The sequence below is a fragment of the Anopheles merus genome, unplaced genomic scaffold, assembly GCF_017562075.2.
Source record: "Anopheles merus strain MAF unplaced genomic scaffold, AmerM5.1 LNR4000346, whole genome shotgun sequence".
Taxonomy (NCBI): domain Eukaryota; kingdom Metazoa; phylum Arthropoda; class Insecta; order Diptera; family Culicidae; genus Anopheles; species Anopheles merus.
In genome coordinates this window covers 29,785-50,973 of record NW_024427926.1, presented here as the reverse complement: position 1 = coordinate 50,973, position 21,189 = coordinate 29,785, and the positions used below count along the sequence as shown (strand labels likewise).

Here is a 21,189-nt window from a genome sequence, read left to right as displayed (position 1 = left end):
AATGTAACTTAGAGGCATAAAATACAATTTTCATGTTTATTCTACAAATGATGAATGTAATAATTGAAGCAACATAAATGAATAACCTGATTTCTTCAACGATTGAACATTTCTTTTTATTTATAAATATATTTGTTGTATTTTGCGTATGAAGTTAATTAAGTTTTATTCAATGCCCTTGATATTATGAGAAACTGAATTTATTACATAAAAGTTAATGGAATTCTTTTTTCGTAGTTACTGTAGAAAAAGCATTCATTTATAAGAGCAAGTTTAAGAAATTTATCAAAATTTAACCTACTGAAATACGCCCAATAAATCGCATATGAGATTTTATCAATCCATACAGAAAATTGAGAAATTTTCTAGGAATGTATTTAAATGAGACTCTCGAGAACTAGAAATGAGACTAAGAGCTGTATTTTCCAATATAGTCGAATGTAAAGTGTTCCTCTAAACATCTTACACGGACATGCCGGCCTACATAGGCTTTCGAGATTTATTCAGTACCACGAGGCCGGATAATCAGTCCTTGCTACGAGGGGCGGTTCGTTGTAGTCTGGAACCCACGATGGGCATGTTGTTAGGTCGTGCATGTTGAACGCCCCTGGGACTGCTTTTTTTGTTTGTTTTTTTTTTTTTTTAATGTAGTAATTATAGTACAACTCTACTTCACACGTTACACACAAGACCAGGTAGTCAGAAATTTTCACGAATATGCATGTAAAGGTTAATAAAATCTGACAGTTTGATCAAACTAACAAAGTCAACTCATTCAAAATCGTTGTCTTCGCATGTCTAGAGATTCGTGTAATAAACTAAATACTTCATCAGCTATTGTTATAGCAAATATTCCTATGGAATATTAAATGTAGTTCAATATGCCATAAAATTAATCGAACTACAAAAAAGTACAACATTGCTTTACATTCGTAATAATTTCGGTAATAATTTTTAAACATATTCTATTGCGTTCATATTCTGATCCCTTTGAATCGATGGGCTATATTGCCTTTTAACATATTAGGAGGAAATATTTATACAATATATATTGTATACTTATTAGAATATAGACGTTGGACTGATTGATTTTATTGGCCTCTTATAGCGTGTATTAGCGTGGAAGGCACGGGTGTCAATTATTTTGAATGCTTTTACCTGCTCCATAGATATATTTCAAAATATATTTCACTCCAATTTAGATCAGTTACTCATCAGGCGCCGTAAATATTTCACAAAAGACAGAAAGGAGCGGAATGTTTTGTGAAGGGAATAGTGATCTCCAAAGCATTCACATTTTTATATATTTTGCTGGTTTTAGATAGATAGTGAGATAGTTAGTCAGTTAGTTCGTGTGCTTGCAACTGTATCCTATTGGAGAGGAAGAAGTCGGACTGGCACTGACACCTATAAAAATAAAGTTTTTCGCCAGCTTCCTGCTACTAATCTTGCATATTCATTATATGTGAGTGAACACTACAACGGTACCTCATGTGTGTTTGTTCTCAAACTTCAATTCATATGACGACTGAGAGTGGGGATTGTTTATTTGTTAAGAGAGTACGCGAAGTTTATTAGCACGGTGTTTGTATTTGAAGCAGCAAAAATCAAACAGGAAAAACAAAAATAATTATGTGTATGTTTATTTACATCCATTCATAATTCACTCCACAATACAGAAAAAGCACACTAAACAGTAAAATATGGTAATCACAAATCACACCACAAAAAAGAATTGATGAATTGAAGTCAAATCCTTACAGTCAGCAAATGCACATTTATTTGTTGTGAACCTTTCTACCATTCCATTATGAACCAGTGTAAATATATTTTGCTATCCACACGTTATCAATCAATAGTAAATTAAAATTCAAAATTATTTTAAAGTATACAGAAGTACATATCTCTTTTAATACTAAACTTACTTGCATCACAGTATATTATTTACCAAGAATTTTTTTGTAGTAAGAACTTTTAAAACATAAAACTTAAAACAAAAAAGATTCTGCATTGCATCCGTCTGATGTTTTCTGGATGATATTAATAAACTAAATTACAAAAGCATGTAACATTTCTTCACACCTCAATGAGTGTATTCTTTTGTTTGGAAATCAATCTGTCGATTGTTTTGTAACACCGTTGTATAAGTTGGTTCTCCATACTTTTTGTCAATCTATCTTATTTATTGAGAGCTCGTACACGCTCGAAGCAATATCTTCCAACTCTCATGGGAGCTTCCCTTTGAATGCAACTCATTCTAGTCCGGTAAGCCAGATCCAACACCTACACATTCCATTAAACTTATACGTCCATCATTCCATTTCCTTCTTCCTCTCCATGTTTACTCTGTATCGTTAGCTTTGGAAGGACCGCGACCCAATCTGAGAGAGCCTTTTTCGGAAAATGGCAATCAAGTGATTGCAAAAAGTGCCGCAAAAAAAGCATTACTCTTTCACGGCAGCATTTGTTGCTGATGCTTTGTACCGTATCGCGAATCAAAAGAGGAGTCCGGAAATGGGAAAAGTAAAGAAAGACTGTGCACATTTTCCCTTGTTCGCGCTAGAGGATAATTTTACCCTCCAAGGCAAACGTTTTCTAGAGCTTAACATTGTGTGGCACGTGGCATGGAAATATTCACAACACAGTGCGATTAAAATCATACACATCACGAAGTATATAAATTTGTTAAACATTTAACAAATAATGGTGCTAATTAATTTATTATTATTTCACATTTATTACAAACATTATTTTTATTCTACATACAGTGTTAGGAACTTCTACGATTTTATTTTAGTACGTTACCATGTTTGCTATGTTCCGAATAGGATTTTGCGTTCTCTTGAATTACGTATCAAACAATGTCAATCAATCAAAGTTGTTTATGTTTTGCTTTCTTTGCTACCAGACACGTTCAATCTAATAAAAAACCCACAAGTCGTTACTTCGATCGATTTGATTCAGGGTGAAATATAAATGCACAATAACCACAACTTTAGATGAGATGAACATTCACACATTCAAAACAAATATATATTGTAATGAATACATGCTTATTACCAGTTGCCTTAATTTTTATGGAAAATAAAAATTATGCACAGGAGTATTTTAGGGTTACTGTTATCTTAAGGCAGCAACGATGTAATCAAACTTTCGCAGTCACATTATGAATGCAAGTGAATTAATTACCAAACCGCATCAACATTCGCCAGTAAATTGTTTATTATGCTTCTCTATTTACACAATATTTCATAGCTTTAAAAGACGCGTAATGAGATTACTATTAGAAATAATAACAACTTTACTTTACATCAGGACCCTCTCCAAATACTTTGCTTGAAAAATGTTTTTTTGAACATTCATTCTGTCCCAGGCGTAATTACTCTTTCTGTGCTGTATCCAAAAGTATGTTCCCTTCTCTGATCATACATTGGTAGATATAGTTTGAATAGATAGGATGGAAAATTAAAAATGAGTTGTAGCAAAACTCTGTCTTAATCTCTTGGTACCAAACATGTTTCATGGAACTTTTAAAACTAACATTTTAATTTGTTTGTGTTATGATTTCTTAAAAAAATCCACTTACCGCAATTGATTATTCTGCTTGATGTGGCAGTTTGGAAGATATATTCTCTTCAGATTGAGACATTCATTCAGATTAAGACGCGTAATGAGATTACTATTAGAAATAATAACAACTTTACTTTACATCAGGACCCTCTCCAAATACTTTGCTTGAAAAATGTTTTTTTGAACATTCATTCTGTCCCAGGCGTAATTACTCTTTCTGTGCTGTATCCAAAAGTATGTTCCCTTCTCTGATCATACATGGTAGATTAGTTGAATAGATAGGATGGAAATTAAAAATGAGTTGTAGCAAAACTCTGTCTTAATCTCTTGGTACCAAACATGTTTCATGGAACTTTTAAAACTAACATTTTAATTTGTTTTGTTATGATTTTCTTAAAAAAATCCACTTACCGCAATTGATTATTCTGCTTGATGTTGGCAGTTTGGAAGATATATTCTCTTCAGATTTGAGACATGTTTCATGGAACTTTTAAAACTAACATTTTTAATTTGTTTTGTGTTATGATTTTCTTAAAAAAATCCACTTACCGCAATTGATTATTCTGCTTGATGTTGGCAGTTTGGAAGATATATTCTCTTCAGATTTGAGACATGATTTTGCTTTGATGTGTTAAGCTTTGATTTTGTTGTATGTACCAACTTTGGAGCCGTACATGTATATTTTAAATTACTTTTTATTTATAGTGCTAGAAACACATACACATTTTGACCTATTTTTGCAGATACTTTTTCACTCAATAACTTTCATACTTCACTCTTTATCAGAGTCGATGTTAAAGATCCACACACATTGCCTTATTTCTCTAAAGGCTATGTTTTCTAGATACTTTCTCATACTACAATAATGCACAGCGAATAAACGTTGCATTTATTGTAATGAATGCTTAGTTACAAAGAAAAACACAAGCATAAATCACAACTACTCATTAAATCTAGTTTTATTTACCGTCATGTAGGGAAACGTAAACTTTTAAATAAAATTGACGGATTATAACAAAATTTAAAAAATAGTCGAAAAACATATTAAAATAATTACAGTCTTGACCCAAAGGTTCACCACAGCACTTTCACCTAATTAACAACATTCGATATTATTTTTTTTAACAAGCACATATAACACAGACACTTATTACACTTTGAAATAGTACAAGATCACAAACTTTAGAATGGCCCAACATATATCATGTAGTTCAAAAACCGTCGTTACAGCTAAAATAAATTGTATATTGCCACACAATATAGCATAATACCGATTTTACATTGATATAACGAGATCATTCGCTTACACTTTTCAATCAAGAAGTTTGCATTCCAGAGTTACACGCGTTTCAAAAAGAATGTTGTTATTTTATCGACCACCGAATATCTTTTTTCTCAGCCCTACTACGATGGACAAGAAACACATCCTTGCTGCGTGAGCCTATCTACACAAATGTTGCCGCTAGTCCAAATCATTTCAGCTTCACAAGCATCCTGGATGCAGGAAAATGAGAACAAATTGAGGATCTCGTGGAGCTACGGGTGGAAAAAATCAAAACAGAGCGCAATACTCTCTGAGACTATATTGTCTCTCACACACCGAGTCACTCGTTCTCTTCGAATTTCTCTAACGAAGGGCTCTCACTTCCATTCTGCCTAAGTGTCTTCGACCCTACCCGGCTTCCCGTACAATGGCCACTTTTCTCGATTACGGCACAACCACTAAAGGACGATCTGGCGCCATTACGATAATTGTAATTGAATGAATATCACTGTGTTTATGTGCACGCTTATGGCTACCACCACCGAACATTATTCTGCACTATGTAAGAGTGTGACATTGTATTGGTGTGTACGTGTAAAGGACGGCACGACTAAGGATTCCATATAAATAAACAGAGCTTACCGATACGCAACGCAAGAGGGGAAATAATGTAATTATATCACGAATCCTGTTGTAAGCTACGAACGAAAGGAATCAAAACAAAACTGTATACATTCCCCTGCCGTGTGAGTGAAATGCCAAAGATGAGCGAGTGGTATAGCAAACATCGAGTGTTCGGAAGCACTGCACGAATTTTCCCCGCTTAAACTTCAGCACGAATACGGGCCGAAGCTGAACAAAAAATGCAGCGTTCGCATGCGGCGAACTGGTAGCGTCTGGCAAAATTTCCAATATGATCAAAGCTATTTTCCCACAACACAATCACTTAAACGTACCGTCGTCATTCCACACAATCCTCTCGTCCTCAAGCAGCATTATCAAAGTATGCTAATGGTATCGTACAACAGGCGGAAAATAGGATTGAAACAGCATGATAAAAGGAGATCATAATTGCATACTTTATTTACTCTTTCACTCGTCACATTCCTTTCGCACCTCCATCGCGACCGCTGTCGAATTTTGTCTAAATTTTCCTTGCTTTGCCTCCCACACGTACCCATGCTTCTCTTTCTCTCTCTCTCTCTCTCTCTCTCTCTCTCTCTCTCTCTCTCTTTCTCTCTCTCTCTCTCTTTCTCTCTCTCTCTCTCTCTCTCTCCCTCATTCATTTAGCTCACTTTCTTTTCGCTCTTTTGCGCTTAAACACACAGTTTTAGTACCAATTTTCTCTCCCCGTGCCCGTCTCCTTCCTTACCTCCGCTTATGGTACTTTCGTCTCTGTATCAACGAACATTTTCCCACATCCTTCTTCTGGTCCAAAATAAAATGTTGATATACTTGCTCTACAGGGTGCGCGTGCTGCTGTTTTCCACCAAGCTTCTGAACGAACATAAAAAAATCGACCGAGACACGCCAGACAACAGATAAACCGGAAGCAGAACGAATCGTTTCGCTTTCTGACGTATCATTGCTACTGTTATTGTTATTTTATTTCATCATTCAGCGACGATGATGATGCTTATTTAATATCAATTTAAACTCAACCGGAAACCACCGTTACGGTAAGCATATCGTCGAAAGAGATGTTCTTCTTATACCTTCTTTTGGCACGTGTATTAAAATGGCTGATTTTATTATTCGGCAAGAATGTTAAAAATTACACTGTTTCGATCATTTACTATGAACAAAGTGATAGTTGATTCTGGAAACAAAATAATAATGTTGAAAGTTCAAAATTTTTGAAAAAAAAAGAATTCAATGATTACAAATCCAGACAACTTCAATATTGTTACACCCATATTGATTATTGCATTTTAACATATTTCTTTGTGTTCTCCATATTTTGCTTATTATTATTTTTATTATGATTTGGCATCTAGGCATTGGAAGAGCTGGTGCGTCCATTTAATAGACCACAAGGCTGCTCCTACATTATTTTGCTCTCAGTTAAATATTTGCGTACTTGTATGTTATTTGCATGTTAAGCAGAAAATAAATTCAATTTGTTTAGCTTGGTTCAACATTATTGTTATATTTGAATGACCAATGCATAAAATAGACGTATATTTTTTCATATGACCGCTACTTGTGCTAACATAATCTAACTTCTTTGCAAATGTGTCTATACGTATGTGATATTCCAAACACAGATTAAATATCTAGACAAGCCAAGTACGTTCCACGTTTCCAAAATCTTAACGCGCAAGAGTTGCTGCTTAGCGACGATAAATTGATTTATTTTCTTCGTTTTACATAGAAAAAAGCTATCAGCTTTTATTTCGCAAGTGGATCTATTTGAGCTCAAGGATGTCCATCGCTTGGTCAGCACAAGAAAGCAGACGGAAAATAGATGCACGATGTACAGAAAACTGATCCCAAAACGAGAAATCTAAAAGTTAGCCAGAATAAATTGAATTTGCAGTGTTCTTTGACGCGATAGTTTTCTTCGTGCTTGGTACAATGTATTGCAAACGTGAAGAAATAAAGATTACATTTTTCACTCAGAGTCACTATACAATATGTGAATGCATTTGCTTGCAGATTAGTTTAAGAAATGTCTATTGAACTATTCATATGATTGTAAAATACACAATAAAATGAATATTTTATTTGCGTGTTTTGATTTTTTTCTTCGTCTAAGTTTGATTCTTTTAATTTCACTATAGACATTAAATGTATGTAACTCCTTTATTGAGTTCATTATACATTTCGTCGTGTGATATAAATGTTATCCTACGTCGTAACTATCAATATGTGGTTGTATTTTTTTAGTTGTTATTTTTACATATTTTAAGAAAAGTAAAACGGTTTAACGATCTTCGCTTTCTTGGCCTTCTCAATTGCATCTATTGACCAATCTAACAAGAACAGACGGTTCGTGAAAAGATAAATTTCGTTGAGTGCATTCTCGTATTATTTCTACTAAATCTCTATCGATAAAATTTATTTCCAATTCTCGTCCATTCATGGATTTAAATATATCCTTTGGTGGACACATGGACAAAACGCCATACACTGCATTCTAGCGATGCCAAGGGCTTGGGCCACTTCCATTCTTTGGACATGTTTGCGATTCAGATATTTGAAAAAGTTGAACGACAAATAAATCTACTTGAGCGCACTGTGTCATGTAGCATTCCATGTCTTTTCACATTTCGGAAGAGCTGCATTTTGGGAATTGATTCGCCATGGATTTCTTAATATGCTTACCGTCGTATAGTTTACGGAATCGTCCCCGAAACGATATCCCATCGGCTGATTGTGAATTTTGTTGAACGCAAACCTCTAGCAGTTGGATCGTGAACAGGTGCAGTATGGTGAATGATTCACTCGCTTCCTCAATAGATACTTCAAATGGATGTTTCTTTACACTTTCGTTACAGACAACATTCATTGATTACATTTGACGCACTTCTGGTTTAATTAAAAGACATCTAATACATCTAATACAATGAAACATTGCTTAGTTAAAACGGGATAAAAGAGTACAAGACGACGAGTAGCGCATTGCTCGGTAGGTATTTTAAGCTCCTTTATCGCAGTATATGAAAACCAAATGAGCAAGAGCTTGTGCAAAATTGTTATCGATCTTACTATTATAATTTAGTATAATTTAATGTGATTTAATTTAGATCAACTATTCATCTGGCAATTTATATCTACACGATTCTCTGAAATTGTAAAAATTATAATACTTTGATTTCTACCCGTACAATCATACATTCCGCCAAATGATGTCGCACCGTGAACAAAAATTGATAACAATCGATGACATTCAATGAAAAGTCCATACAAAAACAATGTGTTTCAGGTTTACACCAATAACACTTGTTGCTCGCGATTTTACAAAGGCATATAAAATCAATTCGATATTCCTTTAATTTTTTTGTGTAAAATTACATTATGTTACTAACATACAAAAAGATAAATTTCTTATCCATACAGTTATTAAATGAACAATATTAGTGGCCATACACACATACTAGAGCACTGTTAAATGCAGTTAAAATAACTTACTGTATTACAGTTTCAAAAAATATTCAATACTAGATGCTGAAAAGATCACATTTTAAAACTGCAATACCTTTTTAACCAGCATGTGCTGCATTCACGGTTTCTGGAATCTTTACAATCGATCTATGTTGGTATCTATAGCTGCTGCAAATATAGAGTTGCTACAGAAACATAAGTAAAAAACACACAAACCAAAGAAGTGAACAAGGTGTGGTGTGGGATTCGCGTTGAAATATCAATCCCCTTGCTAAAAACTAAGAACGTTTGATTTTTCTCCATTTCACTAACGTGTCGGAGCGGGTGATGTATGTACCCTACGGGTATTTACCAGTCTCACTCTGTTTAAATAAGCTTTTCAATCCATAGGTAATGCATTATTCCGTTGTGCAGTTGTGCTGCTCGGATTGTTTCTTCAATCACGGTACTAGTTTCGAATAAATCCCTGCTAACCTAGGAGCGTTGTGTGGAAGATCTATTCGAAAACAATGCATTCGTTTTCAATGATTTTGTTTATTGTTTGCGCACTAAGCCTTAACAGGACACAGATGAAATGAATAGGAATGAATATATCGCTACATGTCAAACAGTGAAAATACCTAGTCCAATACTTTAACCTTTAAATTGTTTGTACAGTAAAGTTTGTAGGGAAATTTAATTTAAATGTCAAAATCCCATTTTCACGATCTCAAATTTCACTTTATCTGCCCTTTTTCACTGCAAGAACGGTATTTCGAAGGCTCTACATGATTTTTCAAATGTACAAATTTGTTTTCAGAAGTTTGGGTGAAATTATAATAAATTTGTTGAGTAAAGGTAATAGTTTTACGAATTTTCATTAATAAACAGATACACTGAAAGCTCTCTAAAATGTAGTCTCTTCAAGATTAATTGTTTCTTTAAGATGATCATTTTGACGGTTATATTCCATACAGTTTAGGTCTCTTCAAGATTACAGGGTTTTTCAAGCCAGCTCAACATCGTGACACTATTTTTCAAACACGTAAAACGATTGTCAACATCGTACATACAATTCGAATCCGTAAACTCTTTTCGATTTGGTAACACTAGATTTTGAACGCGTAAAATCCCATCTCGAATCTGGAAAATGTATGTTGGCTGTCTTGTCACCCATTATACATTTTCCAGATTCGAGTTGGGACTTTACGCATTCAAAACCTAGTGTTACCAAATCGAAAAGAGTTTACGGATTCGAATTGTACGTACGATGTTGACAATCGTTTAACGTGTTCGAAAAATAGTGTTACGATGTTGAGCTGGCTTGAGAAACCCTGTAATGTCTCCCAAATTCTGTAAGATGAAAATTCATCTTAGACAGTTAACAAAAATATTGGTCCAAGGATGCCATATTTTTCTGGTGGTTTCTTGGATACCTTCATTAGTTTTCTCTAACATTAATATCTCTTTAAGCTGACCTCCCTTGAAGATTCACCTTAGAGATATTTCACTGTATACCTTATATGAATGAGAAAAAACAAAATCTTTCAAAAATAAGTGCAAACCAATTATTCGGTGCAAAAACTATCAGCACTTTTCTAAAAAATTAGCTTGAGGATATAAAAAAATCCTGCACTTGCTAGCATAGCTGCGGTGCAATTTAAAAATCAACGCGTAACAGTGGGCCTGATCGCCAACGAAAGTCGATAAAATTTATCCGATCTGTTAATATGCTCGAATCCACCGGTGGAATTTATTTTCCACCGACGGATAATTTCTCCACTGGTGGATAACTCTTTCCGATTCGAGTAGCCATTGGTTTTGCTTATCTGTCAATCACACTTTTGTTTACATTTAGGGGTGTTGTTTTGCGGAATGAATAGAATAGTAAATTTGGCTTATTTACGGACCATCTAGTGAAAAATCCACACCAGAAGTGACCTTAGGCAGTACCGACTGTTGGCGTGTTCAAACAATACGAGTAAAGTGTAAAACGGGTTGTTGGCTGAACAGGTCTAAATGAAACAAAATCGTATGAACTGGAGGACGAGGTTTGAATCCTTTCTGAACTAGCCGCCTTCGCTGACCCTTGTCCTGTGCCATGTCCAAAGCCGCTCACGGTCTCTTGCCCTCGCCAGTCCATTATCCTGGCCTTAATGACACACGTCTCCAAGTCATCTGGCCACTTAAATTAAAACCTACTACGCCCCCCTCCGCAATGGCGGATTTAACGGTAAGCGGACTGAGTGGCCGCGGGAAGCCCCGTAGATATAAAGTCCAGTATATATGGTGTGCACAGTAGTCTCATCGTGGGCCTCCGTGGACGATAGAGGCTCCATGGACGAAGGGACTCAAAGACTACAGGTTGCCCATATATGAAGGATTCCGACCAAAGCCTCCCACTACCCCAAAACAAAAAAAAATTAAAGTGTATTTGATTCACAGCCAAGTGACGAAATCAACCCCCCCCCCCACCGCAAAACACCTGGGTTGTTAGTTTCCATGCGTTCAACATGGCCTGGCTAGTGAACCCAGCCGAACTTGTTACGACAATGAGTGTGCTTCCACACAAACGATGATGATTTCGTCAGATTTGATAAAAATAAAATAACTACGTTAAAATTGTAATCGATGTGATTCGGTATAGATGCTATCCGAACATTCCCGGGCTGTATCCATCCATAAGCGACCCCGATAGTCCGGAAGGTACAAGTAGGCACAACACCTTCGATAGGTGCAAGACAACGCAAACTATTCCGACCGGAACTCGCCGCTCCAACGGGTATGAGTTGCTTATAATTTCTTGTACCTAGTGATCCTACTGGTCTTCTCAATCTCGTTGCATTTACGTGTCGGAACCGATTCTAAGGCCATAAGGCCATATAATAAGGTTAGATAAAAGAGAAGGATTAGTAGAAAAGGATTTCTTTTGTTGGTTTGTTATTTCTTAGCTTAAACTATAAAAACTAGATACCTGTTATAAACCTAAATTTATGTATTTTGATTGTTTACAAAAAACAGATAAATTTATATTTTCTAAAAAACCATATTTTAACTAAATCGAGTGATAAAACATCTCAAATAGCTCAAACAGCGATAAAACATCCTTTTTTGCGAGCTTTTAAACATGGTTTTTAATATTATTTAGTTTTCCACTGCTATATCAACTGGGGTGGAGCAGTAGATATGGCTAACCGACTGAAAAGGTATTTTTTATATGAAGTTTTCAACTGCATATCCCGCTGCTCGACTTTTTAACCACGTTGCTATGGCGGCAAATACCATTCCACTCCACTGCCAAACCGATCGGTTAGCGAAGATTCTGATTGAGAAAACGCAATTGGATAATATTGGAATTTTGCTAACCGATCGACTAAATTATCCACTCCGTTATCGACTTTCGTTCCCGATCAGGCCCAGTGATAGTAGATCTTGGGCAAAGTGCCCTTGCCCAGTATCTCATTAGGTTTAGTATATTAGTTAGATTTAGTTTATAAGAACATTGTTCAGCCATGTGGCAAACAGTGAGATATATATATTGAAATATGAATATTAAAAGGGAAAGGGTATTTTTTATATGAAGTTTTCAACTGCATATCCCTCTGCTTGACTTTTTAACCACGTTGCTATGGCGGCAAACACCATTCCACTCCACTGCCAAACCGATCGGTTAGCGAAGATTCTGATTAAGAAAACGCAATTGGATAACACTGGAATTTTGCTAACCGATCGACTAAATTATCCACTCCGTTATCGACTTTCGTTCCCGATCAGGCCCAGTGATAGTAGATCTTGGGAAAAGTGCCCTTGCCCAGTATTTCATTAGGTTTAGTATATTAGTTAGATTTAGTTTATAAGAACATTGTTCAGCCATGTGGCAAACAGTGAGATATATATTGAAATATGAATATTAAAAGGGAAAGGGTATTTTTTATATGAAGTTTTCAACTGCATATCCCTCTGCTTGACTTTTTAACCACGTTGCTATGGCGGCAAACACCATTCCACTCCACTGCCAAACCGATCGGTTAGCGAAGATTCTGATTAAGAAAACGCAATTGGATAACACTGGAATTTTGCTAACCGATCGACTAAATTATCCACTCCGTTATCGACTTTCGTTCCCGATCAGGCCCAGTGATAGTAGATCTTGGGAAAAGTGCCCTTGCCCAGTATTTCATTAGGTTTAGTATATTAGTTAGATTTAGTTTATAAGAACATTGTTCAGCCATGTGGCAAACAGTGAGATATATATTGAAATATGAATATTAAAAGGGAAAGGGTATTTTTTATATGAAGTTTTCAACTGCATATCCCTCTGCTTGACTTTTTAACCACGTTGCTATGGCGGCAAACACCATTCCACTCCACTGCCAAACCGATCGGTTAGCGAAGATTCTGATTAAGAAAACGCAATTGGATAACACTGGAATTTTGCTAACCGATCGACTAAATTATCCACTCCGTTATCGACTTTCGTTCCCGATCAGGCCCAGTGATAGTAGATCTTGGGAAAAGTGCCCTTGCCCAGTATTTCATTAGGTTTAGTATATTAGTTAGATTTAGTTTATAAGAACATTGTTCAGCCATGTGGCAAACAGTGAGATATATATTGAAATATGAATATTAAAAGTGAAAGTGGTGTGCTGACATTTTATTCTGGCTTATAAAACCCTGTTTTTTTAGATTTTTTTCGATCTGATTGAAGTTGATGATACCTGAATTTATAAGACGAAATGCTGAAACGTGCTGGACTTTTCTATGTGAGTGCCGGTATTACAGGGTTCACCTAGCCAATCGCGCGTCGTCAAAGCGTTATCGGTCGCCGTAAATACTTTTTCGGGCGACGTAAACCCTCAATTGGGCACTGTCATTTCTATTCGGGCCTTTTGAAGTATGAATCGGGCAAAGTACAGAATGAAAGTGTCCTACTCGTGAAGGTGTCAATTCGGTAGCTCCGGCATGTTTGATCCATTAGGTTGTTTAGAAATACGTAGTTTTCATGTTGTTAAACTTAGTATGTATTATTTTAAAATGTTAACCTAATTTTATCACCAAACATACACTCAAAAATATATAACCAAATTGCATTGTACGGGTTTGAATTAAAAAAATTAAATTAGGAATTTGAATCATTTTTATTTGTAATTCAACTTAAAAATAGTGAATTTTCTTACAGATCAGTTAAACTACTCGCAAAAAAGTATTATTTTACAACTAGAAAGCAAGAAAATATAGAGCAGGTCGCATTCATTCTGCACTATGCCCGATTCATTCTTCACAAGTCCCGAATAGAAATGACAGTGCCCAATTGAGGGTTTACGTCGCCCGAAAAAGTATTTACGGCGACCAATAACGCTTTGACGACGCCCGATTAGCTAGGTAAACCCTGTATATGGGTGCGATATAATTCCAGCTTCGTCTCAGCCTCGCTTTTTCAGGCTATAGAATGACCGGTTTGCAGCCACCATGCTTGCAAGGAACTCAGCATGTGTCGGTGTCTACAATTTATTTCATAACTATAATTTGATTGTACTTTCTTGAATTCAAATCATTCGCCCTTGTATTCGATAGCGACCCGTAGACGCTTTTAAAAGTCATTGCAAACCGCACGCACAACATCATTTGGATTTTCTCCACATATTTTAACCAAATGATGCTTGAATTAATCCTAACGTCCTAAAGCAGTGGTCGGCAATCTTTTAAGGTAAAGAGCCAAATTTAATGAATGATCGAGAGCCGCGGGCCGTAGAAACATAAATTGATCATGGACCTAAATAAACATGGACCTGCATTATTGGAAATGTAAATTTGACGTGTAAATTTTACACGTTTTTAATCAATTATAATGAGTGAAAAACAACAAATAAAATGTTTAAGTCCCATCATGAAGGTTTCATAACATAGAATTCCAAAATAATTGAATAAATTAGCAACTAAAATGATTGCTAAAAACGATATAATTTGCACCGTCTTGAAAATAAGCTGTCGTAAGAATTTAACATATCTTCTTCTTCTATTTGGCGTAACGTCCTACGTGGACATACCGGCCTATACAGGCTTTCGAGACTTAATTCATTACCATGAAGCCGGATAGTCAATCCTTGCTACGGGAGGAAGGTCCATTCTGGGCTTGAACCTATGACGGACATGTTATTGAGTCGTTCAAGCTGACGACTGTACCATGGGTCCCCCCAACATATAATTAGAGCAAAAAAGAATGTGAATCCAGGCACATGATATTTATGTATGATTTACGTAAAAAAGTAACCTTTTTAATCTAATTTAAAGTTTTTAATGTTAAAGTTTGTAAAATGTTTCACTTGAGAAAAAGTCGTTTCAGCTTGGGGAAAAATGGTCGGTATGTTTTGACAGGAGCAACATCTTGAGGCTGTGGTATAAGCTAAGGTCGCTACAATATACTAGCTTTGCTGTATGTATACAATACAGGGTTTACCTAGCCAATCCGGCATCGTCAAAGCGTTATCAGTTACTTTTTCGGGCGACGTAAACCCCCAATTGGGACCCTCATTCGGGTCTTGTGAAGAATGTGAAGCACCGACCGTTGTCCTAAAGGCTTAACTTCATCGAACTTTTATAGCACATATCCCCTATTACTGAAGTTTAATGGGCTCTAATTCAGAGGTCGGTAATCTTTTACAGAAACGGGCCAGAGATAACCAGTTTATAAGTACTGCGGAGCAGTTGTCATGTCCTACAGAAAGCATTCATTTTGCACTTGCTCTATTCCCAGAACACCTTGTTTTTTTATCTAGTTTTTATTAAGTTTTATTGCTTGGTAGTTAGCGCCCGTTCCTACAAATTTCATCGGCAACTACTAAGCTGGTTTTGTTGGAATCTGTAGTAGGCTATGACTACGAAACAGTGCATTTTGCCTCAGCAGAATTTCGTTTCCTAGGCATAGTAGCCTATGCCTTCTTTAGTAAGAAATCAGTTCATAGTTAACCACCAAACGAGCAAGTTGGTTTTTATTTGCTCTCCATTTGAACTGTAACATTTGGCGACGAGGAAAAGTTCAGAAGCATCTCGAAGATCTTTTTAGCGAAAACATCAAATAACGAAAATGTCCCAAGAGGATCTGCGAAACGCCATCGTCCAACTCACGAATCTCGTCGCGAAGCAGCAGCAGCAGATCGAAAATTTAGCAAATCGAACTTTTTCGACGGCGGCTAGCGGAAGCGAGAAGACAATCGAGTCGTTGGCAAATGGAATCCAAGATTTCCTGTACGATCCGGACGCAGGAGTTTTCTTTGATGCATGGTACGCTAGATACGAAGACGTCTTCATTCAGGATGGTCATTCTCTAGACGACGCCGCCCGAGTGAGATTGCTTCTACGCAAATTAAGCACCCCTCTGCACGATAAGTACGTGAACACTATTCTGCCAAAGCATCCTCGCGATTTCTCTCTGGATGAAACCGTTACAAAACTGAAGAAGTTGTTTGGTCGCCAGAAGTCGGTTTTTCACTCCCGTTACCAGTGCCTGCAGTACGCCAAGAGTGACGCGGATGATTTTACTTCGTATGCTGCCATGATCAACAAACACTGCGAAGCATTTCAACTTTCCAAGCTCACGTCGGATCAATTCAAAGCTCTCCGATTTGTCTGTGGACTCCAATCGCCACGGGATGCGGACATCCGAGCTAGATTGATTTCGAAACTGGAAGCTGATGAAACTGCAGTTGTTGAACATGGAGAAGCTGCAAGTAAGGTGACTTTGGAAAACCTGGTGGAAGAATGTCATCGTGTGGCCAACCTCAAGCATGACTCGCAGATGGTGGAAAACAAGGAGGCTTGCTCCGTCAACGCCATTGCGCGCAACCAGAATCATTCCTCTTCGAAGAAGACCAACAAAGTGCCCAAGACACCCTGCTGGAAATGTGGGGAACTGCACTACGTTCGAGAATGTCCGTTTGCATCACACACGTGTACTAGATGCAAGCAGCAAGGACATAAAGAAGGCTACTGTTCAAGCAGTAAGCCCGCTGTATCAAAGCCTTTCAAGCAATGGAAGCCCAAAGAGAACATGAAGACGAATGGCATTTACACTGTTCGCAACGTCGGAAGGAAACGCAAATTCGTCTCGGTCGAGCTCAACGGGGTAGCAGTCAAGCTTCAGCACGACTCGGCGTCCGATATCACCATCATTTCGAACGAAACATGGGTTACCATCGGACGGCCACCCACTCAACCGACCGATGAATCTGCTGTCACAGCGTCTGGTAGTGATTTGAATCTCCTCGCAGAGTTTCAAGCCGAAATCACTATCAATAACGTGACCAAGACAGGGCGCATTTTCATCTCTGATAGCGCCGATCTCAACGTTTTGGGAATCGATACTATTGATCTGTTTGATCTGTGGTCCGTACCGATTAACAGCTTGGTCAACGTCGTACATCAAAACTCTGACCAATACGTTGATCGCCTCAAGCACCAGTTCCCGGAGGTATTTCGAAGCACGCTGGGTAGATGCACAAAAGCGCAAGTGAAATTATACTTGAAGCCTGATGCCCGTCCATGCTACTGCCCGAAGCGACCAGTGGCGTATGCGGCTCTTCCCAAAGTAGATGCGGAACTCGAAAGGCTCGCAACAAACGGTATAATTTCTCCAGTTCAATTCTCGGACTGGGCAGCAACAATAGTCGTCGTACGGAAATCGGACAATGTTTCGGTCCGTGTATGCGGTGATTATTCGACGGGGCTGAACAACGCGCTGGAATGTGACCGTCATCCTCTACCTCATCCTGACGATCTTTTCGCGGAGCTGGCTGGGGCTCGCTATTTCACACATCTTGACTTATCAGACGCCTATCTACAAGTTGAGGTCGAGGTGGAATCGCGCAAGCTGCTTACCGTGAATACACATCGCGGCCTTTTCCAGTACAACCGACTTCCTCCCGGAGTCAAGTTGGCACCTGGCGCTTTCCAACGCATTATCGACAGCATGGTGGCTGGCATTTCTGGAGTGAAACCCTACCTTGATGATATCTTCATTGCTGGTCGCACCAAAGAGGAGCACGATCGTATCCTCTATGCTGTTCTCGAACGCGTCCGTGAGTATGGTTTCCATTTACGTCTTGAAAAATGTCGTTTCGCGCTTCCCCAGATCGGTTTCCTTGGATTGATCGTGGACAAGGACGGTGTTCGGCCTGACCCGTCCAAAACAGAAGCCATTGCCAAGATGCCACCCCCGAAGGACGTGAAGCAACTTCGCTCCTACCTCGGAGCTATCAACTATTATGGTCGATTCGTTCCGCAGATGAAGCACCTCAGGGCTCCCCTGGTTGACCTGCTGAAAAAGGATGCTCGCTGGAACTGGACAAAAGAGTGTCAGAAATCTTTTGAGCAGTTCAAGACCATTTTACTCTCCGACCTGCTGCTTACTCACTATGACCCATCTAAGGAGATCATCGTCGCGGCAGACGCATCGAAGTATGGTCTTGGCGCTGTCATCATGCATCGTTTCCCGACCGGTGAGGTGAAGGCAATCGCACATGCTTCTCGCTCACTGACGGCAGCGGAAATGAACTACGGTCAAGTGGAAAAGGAGGCATTAGCGTTGATATTCGCTGTTACCCGTTTCCACAAGATGCTGTACGGACGGCATTTCACTCTCCAAACCGATCATCAACCGCTGCTCAAAGTTTTTGGCTCGAAAAAAGGAATACCAGTTTACACAGCCAATCGTCTGCAACGATGGGCTTTGACACTTCTCCTGTATGACTTCGAGATCAAGCACATCTCGACGATGAATTTCGGCTACGCAGACTTCCTGTCCCGGCTGATGTCATCACAGCGCAGACCAGATGAGGATTATGTCATAGCTGCCGTCTATGTCGAATCCGAAGCAAAGGCGATTCTCGAAGACTCCATCAACAATCTGCCAGTTACACATCAGATGATTGTGGCTGAGACACGTAAGGATGCTGTTCTGCAGCAAGTGATTAGTTACATCAATGAAGGATGGCCAGCCCTCCCCCAGATCCTGATGTGAAGAAGTTCTTTGTCAGACGTGAGGGACTTCAAGTCGTCGATAACTGCGTCATGTTCGGCGATCGAATCGTCATTCCATCAAAATTCCGGAAGCAAATCGTCCGCCAGCTACATCGTGGACACCCAGGAATGGAGCGGATGAAGTCTCTGGCTCGCAGCTACATTTACTGGCCGAATGTCGACGATGATGTGGCGCAATTCGTTCGTCAGTGTAATGCATGTGCCGAAGCAGCGAAGGCCCTGACGAAAGCAACTTTGGAATCATGGCCTCTCCCGGACCGGCCGTGGCAACGAGTACACGTCGATTTCGCTGGCCCAATCGACGGACATCACTATTTCGTGATTGTAGATGCCTACTCTAAGTGGCCCGAAATTTTTCGCACTAGATCCATCACCACGACAACAACTTTGGAACTTCTTCGTGAAACATTTTCCCGTTACGGCAATCCAGACACGCTAGTCTCAGATAATGGAACGCAGTTTACGAGCGGACAGTTTCAACAGTTTTGCGGTGAGAATGGCATCAACCATATTCGTACTGCTCCATACCATCCGCAGTCGAATGGCCAAGCTGAACGTTTCGTGGATTCCCTCAAACGCGGCCTTAAGAAGATAGGTAACGGGGAATCACCAACATTACAGCATCTACAGACGTTTCTTTCAGTGTACCGATCAACACCCAACCGGAATACACCTAAGGGAACATCTCCAGCCGAAGCGTTTTTAAAAAGAACGATGCGCACTACTTTGGATCTGTTGAGGAAACCATTCCCTCCAACTGCAGCCGTTAATCACAAACAAAATGAACAATTTAACAAACGGCATGGAGCGGTCAAGCGTTCATTTGTGGAGAATGACTTGGTGTATGTTGAACAACACGTACACAACAAAAAGTCGTGGGTTCCTGGTCGAGTCATTGAACCAAAAGGATCCGTTAACTATGTCGTGTCGCTTGACTTGCATGGAAGACAGAAGCTGGTTAGATCGCATGTCAACCAAATGCGTTCTCGCTATGGTTCCGAAACCCCTGGGCAAGAACAACAACAACTTCCATGGGAAGTTTTATTAGAAGAAGTTGGTACTACTGCTGCAGTGAAACCAGCCGGCAATCATGTTGCTGTTAGTTTGAACTCTACGATGCCAGCTGATGTTCCTGTTTTTGAAAATCCGCCAACCGATTTTAACCCGCCAACAACCAATGAACAAGCATCTGCATCAGCGTCGGAATCCATTGCATCCGAATCCGTCACAGCCGAATCTATCGCATCTGAATCCGTCGCATCCGAATCCATCGGAAGCTTACTACGTCGTTCCGTACGAACACCGAGAATCCCTCGATGGCTCTCATCATACGACCTTTATTAAAAAGGGGGAGATGTAGTAGGCTATGACTACGAAACAGTGCATTTTGCCTCAGCAGAATTTCGTTTCCTAGGCATAGTAGCCTATGCCTTCTTTAGTAATAAATCAGTTCATAGTTAACCACCAAACGAGCAAGTTGGTTTTTATTTGCTCTCCATTTGAACTGTAACAGAATCAAATCCATAACAGACCAAATTTTTACTCTTCGCCAGATCTTCCAGAAATACCAAGAGCGCCTGATTCCTTCGCACCACCTGTTCATCGGGGGCGGATTAACCGACAGGCGGCGAAAACAATATTTTTGTGGATCTATCTAGTGTCTAGTGATATTTTTGAGCTTCATGTTCATTGTTCATGAATAGTAGTTAAAACTATAGGGTAAAAGTAAGACTCAGTCCTCTACGTTACGGTAGCGTTACGCGTAATGCCTGTTTATCTCAAACCCAAGCAGCATTTTTGTTCAACGCTTGATTCAATCGTCGCGGATGGGCAGATTGAAAGATAATTATGACCTACTTATTTTTATGTAATGAAAAAAAAGGTTAGAAAATTGAACAATACATATTGTAGTTCAATAATCGTTAATAAATATGAGGTATTTGATAATTTATGAGTATTTAAAATAGTTATTAAAAATTATTTTATTATCATTTTCATCAAAAAGAGTTATAACAACTTCAATAATTACTCAAATACATAATAAATTTAAATACTACAAATAATTATTTATATATATTTTTTTTAGGAAAGTCTGGTGGTACAGTCGTCAACTCGTGTCGTCAACCATGCCCGACATGGCTTCAAACCCCGACTGAACCGTGCCCCCATACGTAGGACTGACTATTCTGCTATGGTAATTAATAAGTCACTGAAAGCCAAACCATCTAGTGGTT

General features: G+C 38.6%; 1 protein-coding gene and 1 long non-coding RNA gene across 2 annotated transcripts; one reads left to right on the top strand and one right to left on the bottom strand.

Annotated features, from left to right (window-relative positions):
- Positions 1-3,981: 3,981 nt before the first annotated feature.
- LOC121602183 lies at positions 3,982-5,051 on the bottom strand. Its single transcript, XR_006006317.1, has 3 exons — positions 4,628-5,051; positions 4,120-4,474; positions 3,982-4,057 (listed from the first exon to the last, which is right to left on the bottom strand). It is a non-coding gene; the product is annotated as an uncharacterized LOC121602183 (long non-coding RNA).
- A 10,953-nt stretch (positions 5,052-16,004) lies between these two features.
- Positions 16,005-18,935, top strand: LOC121602182 (uncharacterized protein K02A2.6-like). Its single transcript, XM_041930932.1, has one exon. The coding sequence runs from the start codon at positions 16,005-16,007 to the stop codon at positions 18,933-18,935; it is 2,931 nt and encodes a 976-aa protein (XP_041786866.1).
- The last annotated feature ends 2,254 nt before the right edge of the window (positions 18,936-21,189 follow it).

What these genes read in the sequence shown, in the direction of transcription:
- LOC121602182 (XM_041930932.1), top strand. Translation starts at nt 16,005, where the DNA reads ATGTCCCAAGAGGATCTGCGAAACGCCATCGTCCAACTCACGAATCTC.